Here is a 12,253-nt window from a genome sequence, read left to right as displayed (position 1 = left end):
GGGAAAGCAGTGGATGTATTGTTTCTTGACTTTAGCAAAGCTTTTGACACGGTCTCCCACAGTATTCTTGCCAGCAAGTTAAAGAAGTATGGGCTAGATGAATGCACTATAAGGTGGGTAGAAAGTTGGCTAGATTGTCGGGCTCAATGGGTAGTGACCAATGACTCCATGTCTAGTTGGCAGCCGGTGTCAAGTGGAGTGCCCCAGGGGTCGGTCCTGGGGCCGGTTTTGTTCAATATCTTCATAAATGATCTGGAGGATGGTGTGGGTTGCACTCTCAGCAAATTTGCAGATGATACTAAATTAGGAGGAGTGGTAGATAGGCTGGAGGGCAGGGATAGGATACAGAGGGACCTAGACAAATTGGAGGATTGGGCCAAAAGAAATCTGATGAGGTTCAATAAGGATAAGTGCAGGGTCCTGCACTTAGGACGGAAGAACCCAATGCACTGCTATAGACTAGGGACCGAATGGCTAGGCAGCAGTTCTGCGGAAAAGGACCTAGGGGTGACAGTGGACAAGAAGCTGGATATGAGTCAGCAGTGTGCCCTTGTTGCCAAGAAGGCCAATGGCATTTTGGGATGTATAAGTAGGGGCATTGCCAGCAGATCGAGGGACGTGATCATTCCCCTCTATTCGACATTGGTGAGGCCTCATCTGGAGTACTGTGTCCAGTTTTGGGCCCCACACTACAAGAAGGATGTGGAGAAATTGGAGAGAGTCCAGTGAAGGGCAACAAAAATGATTAGGGGTCTGGAACACATGACTTATGAGGAGAGGCTGAGGGAACTGGGATTGTTTAGTCTGCAGAAGAGAAGAATGAGGGGGGATTTGATAGCTGCTTTCAACTACCTGAGAGGTGGTTCCAGAGAGGATGGTTCTAGACTATTCTCAGTGGTAGAAGAGGACAGGACAAGGAGTAATGGTCTCAAGTTGCAGTGCGGGAGGTTTAGGTTGGATATTAGGAAAAACTTTTTTCACTAGGAGGGTGGTGAAACACTGGAATGCGTTACCTAGGGAGGTGGTAGAATCTCCTTCCTTAGAAGTTTTTAAGGTCAGGCTTGACAAAGCCCTGGCTGGGATGATTTAATTGGGGATTGGTCCTGCTTTGAGCAGGGGGTTGGACTAGATGACCTCCTGAGGTCCCTTCCAACCCTGATATTCTATGATTCTATGATTCTATGACTCCAAGAAGTAAGGAAAGACTCCAGCCAAGCGAGGCAAGAGTGGCCTGCGGAGCAAGCTCAGACCACGAGGGGGCATGGGAGGCGGCCAGCCCATTGACACTCTTCTGTGAACAATTGGGGACGTAATTCTCCAGAGCTGTCAATCCAGCAACTCTCCCCAGTCCTACACATGCTAGACAGACACACACACTTACATAGAGAATGACAGCGGTGGGGTGATTACCTTGGTAACACAGCGCCCTCTTTTTCTTTTGGCAGCGCTCATCGTTCCATCTTCCAGCATCATTGTCCCGCTTTATGTACATCTCCACACAGTCTTGGTTCCTCCCTTTATTGTTGGGTTCCCTGCTCGCCCAGTTCTCAGCTTCCTTCGTCAAGGCCTTGCTGGTACCAACCCAGGTCCAGACATTGTTTATCTTTCGTATCCCAATCCAGTAGTATGTTCTATGGTGAGGTAAGACACTGTTGAGATAGGCAATTTCCCTCTGGTTCTGGATTGCTACAAGGTCAGTGTAGAATGACCTGCAAAAGTTTCTGGCCACCTCCCATGAGTAATCAGATTTGTCACCATAATGGTAGGTCCAGGCTCCCACCTCCATCTGAGTCATGAGCACTGTTGGAAAGGGTAAAAACAGGCAAACTTGTGTTACAGTCAGTGACAGAGCTATGGGTTGATTATCTACGGGTGACACCAGACTATATCTTATATCACACTCAAAAGAACTCCATTAAAAGAACATTATTTAGGTTGCAAAGTCAAGCGCTCAAAAGTTAGGAAATGCCACAATTAAGGTTGCCCATGTAACTGAGTTCAGCCCCCTTGTGCGTATACACGATGGTATAGTCTTTAATGGCATGATAACATACTATTTTTCCATAGGTCCTCTGCCTCACTCCATGCAGAGGATGGATGGTGCTCACTGAATGAGCAGCTATTCCATAGTTTGTTTTCTCCTCGCTGGTCAATGTGTGGCTGCCCCGCCGCCCCAGCCTTATTTACTGTACAAACTCTGCTCTGAAGACAGATTTATTCATTTCCCCAAAGGCTTTTCTATAGCACTCATCATTGCAGTATCTGAGTGCTTCACAAACATCAATGAGTTTATACTCACAACAGTCCTGGGAGATGACACGGTGGTATTATTCCCATTTCACAGATGGGAACAAAGGCATATAGGCACTGGTTCTCAAAGGAATTTACGCACCTAACTGCCATTGATTTTGTGGCACGTTAGGCGCCTAAATATCTTTGAGGAGCTGGACTAGAGAGATCAAGGCAGAAAGTAATTTTGGGTGTCCCATTTGAGTAGAGCCCTGCGCAGATACACAATTTATATCCACAGATACGGATATCCATGGATATAAATCAGATATCCGCAGACTTGCAGGGCTCTAGTGACAACGAGTGAGACAGGCTCACATGTTCCGGGTCAGGAGATGCTGCTTGCACACACTAGTGTGACCAGAGACAGCTGCCAGTGAGCCTAGTGCCTGCCCCAGTGGGGGAGGGGGGGGCTGGAGGAGGTACAGCCATGCCGGAGGAGCTGCCAGGGCCGGGTCCTGGCTCCTGCGAGTGGCAGTCCAACATGCTGCTTCTTTCGTTGCTGCGGTTCCTTGCCCAGTCATTGGCTATGGCCCTGCTGGTCTCACTCGTTGTGACTAGAGTCCTGCAAATCTGTGGCTATTCGCTTTAAACGGACAGATATCCACATCTGCAGATATAAATTGTGTATCCATGCAGGGCTCTACATTTGAGACCCCTAGGACCTGATTTTCTGGAGTATTTAGCATTATAAAGCACTTTCTATGTTCAGACCACTGTTCCCATTGACTTCAGTTACAGCAGTGAGTGCTCAGCACTTCTGCAAATCAGACCATAGGGTCTCAATTTGAGCACCAAGAAAGTGAGGAACACACATTCAGTGGCCACCTGGGAAACGTTTAGTTTAAGTGACTTGCTCTGGGGAAGAGGCAATCCCAGTCTCCCCTGGATCCCAGTCCCAGTCTCCTTGCCTAGCCAGTTCCAGTCTCTCCTCTCTTCAATTCCCAATCCCAGTTTTTTTCTCTCTGATGCAAACCTCCAGTCCCAGTCTTCCCCCTGGACTCCTTTTCCCAGTCTACACCCCCTGCCATCCCCACTCACTGCAGGTCTGGCTCTTGCCCCTCTGCCTTCAAATAAGGCAGCTTCCTGCTCCGCGCTGCCTGAGCTCAGAGGATGGTCATTGAGAGCCTAGGAGAGACAGCCTCTCTTCTCTGCAGTTCTGCCTCAGGATCCCTGGCTAGTCTGTATCTCCCAGGATACAACTGCAGCCATGTGTCCCATCAGAGGGAAGACAACAGTGGATCATGGGGGATATAGTCTGGCCAAGGAGCCTGGACTTTTGGATAAAATGGGCACATGAAACACCCAAACTACAACTCCCATGAGACAGTGTGTCACCAAAGATAGATGCAGGTTAATAGCAAACTGACTTACATGTGAGCTGTAGCTCACGAAAGCTTATGCTCATATAAATTTGTTAGTCTCTAAGGTGCCACAAGTACTCCTTTTCTTTTTTTGAAAAGAAATGTTACAGTTCAGTTCAACAAACTGAAATATTTTGATATGGGTTGAATTGACCTGAAACAAAAGATTTGATTTAGATTTTTCCCCAATGGAAAATCAAAAAAATTCAGCAAAATCAAAATTTTCCTGTAGAAAATTTTGATTTTAGTGAATCTGCATTTTCCTTTAACAAAACATTTTGATGGAAACTTCCCAACTAGCTCCACTTTTAACATTGCCTCATGCGGCGTAAAGATTTCCCAGAAACCACCAGCACTTTGGCATCCATTTAGATGAGCCAAAAAGAGCCAGACTTGTGGTTAAAGTTTTATAAGAATCCATGGGAGTGCTGACATGATGGATTGGTTTATTTGCACAAGAGCCAAAGCCAGAGCCCTTTGGGAGTTCAGGAAGCTTGGCAAGCTGTCCCCTCCTATTACTTTTCAGGTGGTGCTTGAGGCCCTCTGCACATCTGCTAGTGATGGTCCTGAAAGTGGAAGTGCCAAAGCATCATGGTACTCAGCGCTGTTCTTGTGGTATTTCTGGCCTGGTTGGAATAAGAAGGACTCAAAATCTCACAAGAGAACTCCTCCCTGGAGAATTAAAGCACAGTGTTGCTGACACAAGATGTCCTGAGGATTCGGTTTGGGATCTGGTGTTTATCTGATGAAAATCTTCATGCCGTTTGAGGCCTCCCCAACCACCAAGCTCTGCTTGTCACTCCCGTTGTGCATGGTGAACATTACACCCATGTTATGAGGGATGCACCTCAAATGCTTTACAGTAAAGATGAGCCCAAACAACCCCCCAAAATCAAACTCCTCCCCCTCTCTCTTCTCTATAATAGGGTGAACCAGAGCTCAAGACTCCCATTTCCATGGAGCACTGGGGCTCAGGACACCTGGCCCCCCATTCTGCAGTGGGTGCCCATCTCTATTTTGGAGCTAACAAAGGGCTCAGATAAGCAACCAGCAATGTGACACTCTGATCTTCCTCTGACGCCCCTGGAAATAATGCAGCAGGATTCCCCTGGGGCACAGCTTCCCCTAGCCCTGCTCATGATATGACAGCACTGGTGCTGATCTCAAGCCTGGCCGTGCAAGAATGAACAGTTATTTAAAAAGTGAACAGAACATTTTCAAATCTGCTGAATGGCCTGGGGTCGGGGTCAGCTTTGTGCAGAGGTCCAGGCAGAGTAGTTCCTCAGGCCCTATGCTCAGGTCTGAACAGACATCAAAGACATCAAAGACTCTTCAGTCTGAATGATGACAAGGCAGTAGGCAGAAGACAAAAGTGATACCCAGCACAGACCAGCCTGCGCCAAGGAACTCACCCAAGAACAATGTTCTCTTCCTTGCCCTGTTTCTTGCGTTGTAGATACCACTCTGGGACAGCTCCGTGCCTGGTGTAAACCAGCACTGCTCCATTGAAATTAATGCCACTGGCCCCGGATATGTGCACAGCACATCCATGTTTCAACAGCATGTGCCATGTTTCACAGCTAATCTCCTCATGGGAAATGCTACTAGGAGAGCTGTGGGCTGAGGTTTAGCCTCCAATTCACGGGTGCAACTCAGTTGATGCGGATTGCGCCTGTGTACCTGAGAGCAGAGCTGAGAGTGGGAGGGCTCTCCTCTCTCTGCAACAGGTAGGGAAGGATCCATACAGGAGAGGCGAGTAGCAACCTGTTCTTGGAGGAGATGTGATAGCTGGGCTTTCCAAGCACAAGCTGGCCAGGTGTGGAGCAATCATCTTGTGCACCAGGGAGCTGCTGCTTGAACTGGGTTCTGGGTGCCAGCCGGAGATGGCATGACTGGAGGGGCTACTTGCAAGGAGACAATTGTACACAGTCACAGTGTCAAGCAGTTTTTCTGAGAGGTGCTATGAGAAATGTGGGGACTTTTTGTACAATTGTTATAAACCTCGGGGTGTCTCCACTTTGTATTGTTACCCACTGGGCAGAAAGGGTTTTTCTCCTTGGAACCAGACAGCTTAGCAAGAACTGGCTGGAATCTACACACAGGAATTGGAGACCCTGAATTGATAATGGAAGAGCCATGTATTGGGCCATTAATGCTTAACTTCCTCCAACCCTCTGCAGGGAATCAGAGTGAAAAGGCTATATGTGGAGACAAATGGATGAGGTGGCAAGTGGCTGTCTGTAGAGGTTGCTGCGATGAGCAGATGGACTCACACAGACAGGGTCAGAGAGAGTGAAGAAGGACCCTGGAGAATCAGGGCATGGCAAAACAATTGCTCCTCCTGATATGGACTCTGAAGCTTGGCTGTCTCATGCTGACTGAGGACTCACTGATGCTGCATTCCAGGTAACTAATCAAAGCTACCTAGTTTTGAAAAGGCTGCCAAATAATCTGATGGGTGCATTGCTCCCTAAAATGGGACAAGCTCTCTCAGGTGTCTGAACTCGGCTGGATTTGCTGCAGATAGCCACAGTGAGAAATAGGGGTGCTGGAATCTGAAGGCCCAGGCCTGCAGTAATAGTCACGTGGCGTGTTCTTGGAAGTCTGGCACACTAAAGGGGTTACCCCCCTGGACCAGACCCTCTAATTCACGACAGGTGCCAACCCCCTGCACTCTGTCTGCCCCAACACTTGCACTGCTGCTGGTGCCGGTGCTGGAAATGGGGTCCAGACATTCTAAATGCAGTCAGAGGAGAGAGCTGGCCTGGACCATGCCTCTGCAGAGGAGTTCATCGGCACCTGGCCTGGCTGGGGAACTGTGAGCTGCCTTGGGAGGCCGAGAAGGCCTCTCCACTGTAACTAGGGTGGAAGTGCCTGGCTCCCTCAGACTCAGGGGGCTGCGTTTCTCAGATAATTTCTAGGGACTCTACTGGTTTCTGGGATACAGGAGGGGCCAAAAGAAGGGATTAAGAGGAATAGGATTTAGGTCCCTAAATAATCACTTCAGGATGGGAATTCTGGCCCAAATGAAATTGTTTCAATGTGCCTGCCAGTGAAATGTCCCTGTGCAGAGCAGGTGTGACTGTTGGTGCCACAACAATACCACTTCCCTCCCAGGGCTTTCCCAGGGATACCTCTGTGAATTCTCCCCTGGCAAGGTCAGCGGCAGGCCATCAGAGAGCTGCAGGAAGGCTTACCCCAGCTAATGGCAGCAAAGCACAGGAGTCGGGCGATATTCCAGTCACATCCCCAAGCCCTTGGACTGGAGCAGAGTCCTACAGCGCTGCCCTGGGGGTCAGAAAAACATGTCCATAAACCCCTCAGTACTTCACAGCAGGCAGGTCCAGGCATATTTGACACACTGAGCTGAAACAGATACTGTTGGACACACCTGGCTGACACAGACACAATCTCTGATTAGTTCATATTCACAATGCAGATAAAATGCAAAATCTCAAAGGGCAAGAGCTGCCAGCCTCCACAGGGGAAAAAGGAACAGCTGGAATTTTAGGCAAGTGATTTGATTTAGCAACATCATCTCCACAATAGGTTGTTAATGAACGTCCTGGAGAACGTGACTATGAGTGTGAGATGTTGTTGGTCAGTGTCATGAGTTCAGCTCAGAGGATGGAGGCAGTTTTTGTCCATAAATTAGATAACCAGCTGAGCATCTCAGTCAATCAGAGCAATATTCAGGTGTAATAGAGTTATATTAGAATTAGAAAAAATGGTAACCACCCATGGGTCTAAACCTGAAATGCTGCAAGCTGCACCATCATGACCCTCCTCTCCCTGGGCTTCAGAGGATGGGATCCAGCATCAGCCCGAATGTCTACACAGCTGTGTGTAGGGCCATAGTGTGAGCTCTGCGAACCTGAGTCTGTAGACCTGGGCTGTGAAACACACTGCTGTGTATTTAAAACACAGTGCAGATGTACCCTCTGGCATCTTACCAACAGGGGCTGAGCCCAGCCTTGCCCAGAGATCTGGGGGAAAGGAGGGGTGTGGTCTGAGCCAGTTAAGTTAGGGTGGTGGTGTGGCAAGGGTTGTAGTGTTGGCTGCTCCTCTCATCCAGGTCTCAGCTTCCCCGGGTTGGCTGGCTGGCTCCCCAAGCAGCCTCCCAGGCCTGAGAGGCTCCATGTTGTCTTTTGGCTGGCAAGGAGGCTTTGAATGAGGCCGTCTATGGTAGCCCATCACCACTTTCCCAACCAATCCTCATGCTGGGGTTGCTGCTATTCCACCGTCTGTGCACCAGCTCTTCCCAGTGATGCCCACAAAGCCCGGCTGTACCAGCCGCCTGGCTGGAATTGGGGGGCACAGGGAGCCATTGGCTAGCATTCAGTGAAGTCATTAATATAGGAGTTCTAGAGGGAAGGCAGAAAGGAAGGGAAGGGAAAAGCAGGGGAAGAGTGCCCCCCCCATGCAGTTTTTAACTTTTAGCTCTGCTTCCCAGGTTGGGATCTCCAGCTGATGTGCAGGGGATATTCATGGGTTTGCTGGGGGAAAGAGAGCTGCCCAGCTCAGGTGACTGAGTAAAATCCCAGTTGCACAGCAATGGGGGTGGGGGCTCTCCTTATCAGCTCAGGACTGGGCTTGTGGGGTGGGGGGGGGCCTCTCCCTGGCCATTCAGGGCTGGGCAGTGCAGGGGAGGATCTCTCCCTGGCCATTCAGTGCTGGATGGTGGGGACTCCCCTGGCAGCTCAGGGCTCGGTGTGGGTGGGTGGGGGTGGGGCTCTCCTTGTCAGCTTAGGGCTGGGCAATGGAGCGGGGGCTCCCCTGGCAGCTCAGAGGGGCGGGGGAGCTCCCATGGCTGCTCAGGGCCGGGCAGCAGGGCTGGGGGGGGCTCTCTCTGGCTACTCAGGGCTGGGTGTTGGGGGCTCCCCTGGCAGACCAGGGCTGGGTGGGAGTGTGTGGGGGGCTCTGCTTGGCAGCTCAGGGCTGGGCAGTGGGGGCCGGGGATCCTCTGCTCACTCAGAGCTGGAGGGGGCGCTCCTCTGGGTATGTCAGGGCTGGGAAGCGAGGGGGGACTCTCCTGACAGCTCAGGGCTGGGCAGCTGGGTGGGGGGGCTCCTCTGACAGCTCAGGGCTGGGCAGTGGGGCTCTGCTGGTTGAAGCTGGGTGGTCTCATTTCAATTAATATTGGAAAGTTGAGCATAGGAGATAACTCAGCCCTCCTCACCACCTGGAGTTTCCTTCTGCACAGGTCTGTGAGGCACTGTCAGGGCATCGTCCCTGTTGCCCATGCAGGGTCTTGCTCTGGGGGCCATTTGGGGTCTCTGTTCCTGGCACTGTCCCCTGTACCCACACTCAGAGGTGTCTGGGGCAGAGGGTGAGGGCTGTCGCTAAGGAGCCAGCTTGTAGCTCTCCCTTGTGAGCAGCAGCTCCTCTGCCTGCCTCACTCTTTCCTAAACACTGCACAGGTGAAGCCAACCATGTCCCCAGGTAGAAGAAAGTGCTAGACCTACCATCTCCAGTGCCGACCTGCCAGCCTCCACTCTCCTCCCCTCTCGCTCAATCCTTGGACCAGAGACGACTTAAGCCGTCCCTCTGCTTGGCTGTGTGTTGCAGCACTTCCTTTCACGTGTGCAGAACCTCATTGCATCCCTTTCCTATTCCTCCCCCCACATCGAGTCACAGCTTCAAGAGTCATTGGGCCAGAGAGAGAGTGACTGTGAAGCCTGGTGGGTAGGGACTGACCTGGGAGGTGGGAAATCCAGGGCCCAGTCCCCCTGCTCCAATGATTTGGTATTGATCCAGAATACAACAGCTGAAACTGAGGGATCCTCCATCAGAATAGCCCTTAGCCCAGTGGTTAGGAAACCTCTCCTGAGAGGTGGGAGACCCCTGTGCAAATCCTTTCTCCACTGCAAGCAAATGGGGGAATTGAACTTGGGGTTCCCACAGGCCAGCTGAGTGTGCTAACCCGTGGGCTAGAAGCCATATGGTGGACACCGTCACCTCCTTCTCTGGCAGCCAGACTCTGATGGGACCTGCTCCAGTAGGTGGCCTCTGAGCGTGCATACTGGATCGGGCCCTGCATGCAAGTCAGATGGGGCCTGTCTTCTCCCGATTCACAGATTGCACTGGGGTTTAGGCAGGAGCTAAGTACCCAGGTGCCTAGAGGGAGGCAGCAGGGCACATGCCTCGAGGCACAAACTTAGGTGTGGAGGGAACTTTTCCCTGAAAACGTAGGTGCCAAATGAGTTTAGGTGCCTACATGGGCCAGTGGGAGTTTTGTGGATCTCAGTGAAGCCTTAAACTGAGACTTAGGCACCTAAACCCCAGACCTAGGCGCTTAAGTCTGGTGTTTAGGTGCCTGTGATATTCTTGGGGTACCCAGGACTGTGAGTCACCCTCTAGCCAGAGGGAGCCTTGCTGTGGTGGCTGGGGTCAGCTCCCTAATCCCACCAGCCCATCAGCCACTCAAGCACTCTCCTATGGGTTAGGCCAGCCCTGTCTGCCTCACAGGTGCCCCCCAGTCCCTTTGAATCATTCCCCTGTGATATCCAGCCCCTGATTCTGGCTACTCCCAGAAAGCCCAGATCCTCTGTCCCCAAAGGAACAACATATCCCACTTTACCAGTTTCATCTTAAATCATTGCTCCTGTAAACCACACAGCACTTGTAGTGAAACAAGAGAAGGTTTATTTAAGAGGGAATTCCACTAGAAACAAGAGAGCAGTTGAAACCAGTGGTTACAATACAAAACCAAACCATAAAATGCAAACTAGGGCCACACTTATCAATAGTTCTCTTTCCTAGCTGGCAAAATACCTCCCCCCTCCCCCCCCGCAAAAGTGCAGTCTGTTGCAGAATTGGCTAGTGTCACAGGAACCAGGATCCAAACGTTCATGAAACACCCCCATTCAGCAAGATGTCTCCTCAATGAATGGATTCAGGGGGCCTCTCCCCTTCAATGTTATACTGAAAAGTCTTTTGTCTCTATTCCCAGGCAGGGCAATCCCTTGTCTGTTGTAATGTTTCTTTTTTACTTCCAAGTGGTTTCGATTGTTTGCAGTTGTCTCTGAGGGTTTGCCATTGAAAGTCTTGGGATGGAGCAAGACTATACAAATTAGCCTGGCATTACATCACCAGCTAACCAGGGAGAGGTGACAGCCATCACTAAGGCACATTACCCCCTTGGGGACTAACTTTTACTCTGAGGCCAAGCAAACTGTCAATATAGTTACATTATTCCTTAAATATTACCTTACCCACATCTCACAATGATTCTGAGCCTTGACAAGTTACGAGCTTTCTGTAGATACCTTACATGTTACCCCTTATGGATAAATACCCTGCAATACATGATTAGTATAGTGAGTTTGTCAGGTCTGAGATGAAAGTTGTTTGCAAAGAACAAGGGCCCCTTTGCCAAGGGGCCTGAGTGTCACAGCATCTAAGTACCTTTGTGAGTCCCTAGTCCCAAGGCCTCTATACAGTGGGATGTGGGAGCGGAGCGGGGTGGGGGGGAAGGCCAGCCCCTGCACAGCCATCTAGAGTGTGCAGATCCCGGCACAAGTGGAGAAGAGGGGCTGCACTTCTGATTCCCCCTCTCTACGTGCAATGGGGCAGGGAGTGGGAGGATCTATGGCTAGGACCCCAAGTGCCAGCCAGTAGGACAGGCTGGGTGGAAACTCAGCCCTTATCTTCAAGGCGCTCCATGGCCTGGGCCCAGGGATGAGACCGTGGGTGACAGCTCTGCTGCTCTGGCCCAGTGGACTCTCTCTGTCACCAGGGTAAAGCTCAGCTGTGCAAGAGACAGAAGTTACTCGGCGGCTGGCCCCAGACAGTGGAACGAGCTCCCCACAAAACTCAGACCCATCCCAAATGTCCCCATTCCCGCTGCAAGGACCAGGAGCCTGGATTGGACTTGCTTTCTCTACTGGAAACACAGAGCAGTGTGTGTAACTATCTACGTATAAAACCTTACCAAAACAAGACACGCCCTCCACATGCTTTTGCCACATGGAGAGCATGAGAGAACAAACACCACATGACAGATGTCAGTCCCAGTCCTTAATTCCCAACTGGATGCTGCATGGATGCTTCAGAGATGAGTGCAGTATAAGAACCTGCCTAGACTAAGTGACACCTTGAGATGGGGTGAAGTAGCCTCTTGGCCCCAGAAACAGAGTCTCTCAAATCCCTTCAGAATACAGGCTGCCCCTTCCAGTCCATCATGGGCCCACCCATCCATGCCAGGATCACAGTGATCCAGCCCCGTTCTCCCAGAACCCTACCAGATGAAGGAGTGTGCCCGGCTCACCTGAGTGACTTAGCACCTTAGTCACTGATGTCCATGGGGACCCAGAGCAGACCCAGGCTCCCAGTGTCTCAGTCACTTTTGGCATTGGGACCCAGCTTCCTCTGTCTTGTTGACAGGCTAAAAACATCGTCCCAGAAGGTGGGAGTGAGAGAAAGCACCAAGCCAGAGCACAGTGGGGCAAGACTAGAAATGCTTAAGCAGACCCACAACAGCTATCCCTGGCACACTGGCTGCGATACGTTAAATTGAACGGACAAAATGAAATATGTCTGAGCTGGTCTAGTGGACAGAGCATAGGACTGGACTCAGGAGACCTGGGCTAGGCTGCAGA

The 12,253-nt window shown here is 50.9% G+C and overlaps 1 protein-coding gene across 1 annotated transcript in view; it reads right to left on the bottom strand.

Annotated features, from left to right (window-relative positions):
• The window catches only part of LOC141992681 (P-selectin-like), a 103,076-nt gene that overhangs the window by 37,603 nt on the left and 53,220 nt on the right, over positions 1 to 12,253 (bottom strand). The window contains exons 2-3 of the mRNA XM_074962014.1: positions 6,851 to 6,941; positions 1,411 to 1,800 (exon numbers count right to left, since the gene is read on the bottom strand). Coding sequence (XP_074818115.1) covers positions 1,411 to 1,800; positions 6,851 to 6,941 — 481 coding nt within the window. The remainder of the gene's footprint in view (positions 1 to 1,410; positions 1,801 to 6,850; positions 6,942 to 12,253) is intronic.

Source organism: Natator depressus, chromosome 8, assembly GCF_965152275.1.
Source record: "Natator depressus isolate rNatDep1 chromosome 8, rNatDep2.hap1, whole genome shotgun sequence".
Classification (NCBI taxonomy): domain Eukaryota; kingdom Metazoa; phylum Chordata; order Testudines; family Cheloniidae; genus Natator; species Natator depressus.
Note: the sequence above shows the minus strand (reverse complement) of the source record. Positions and strands in the feature narration are given on the sequence as shown.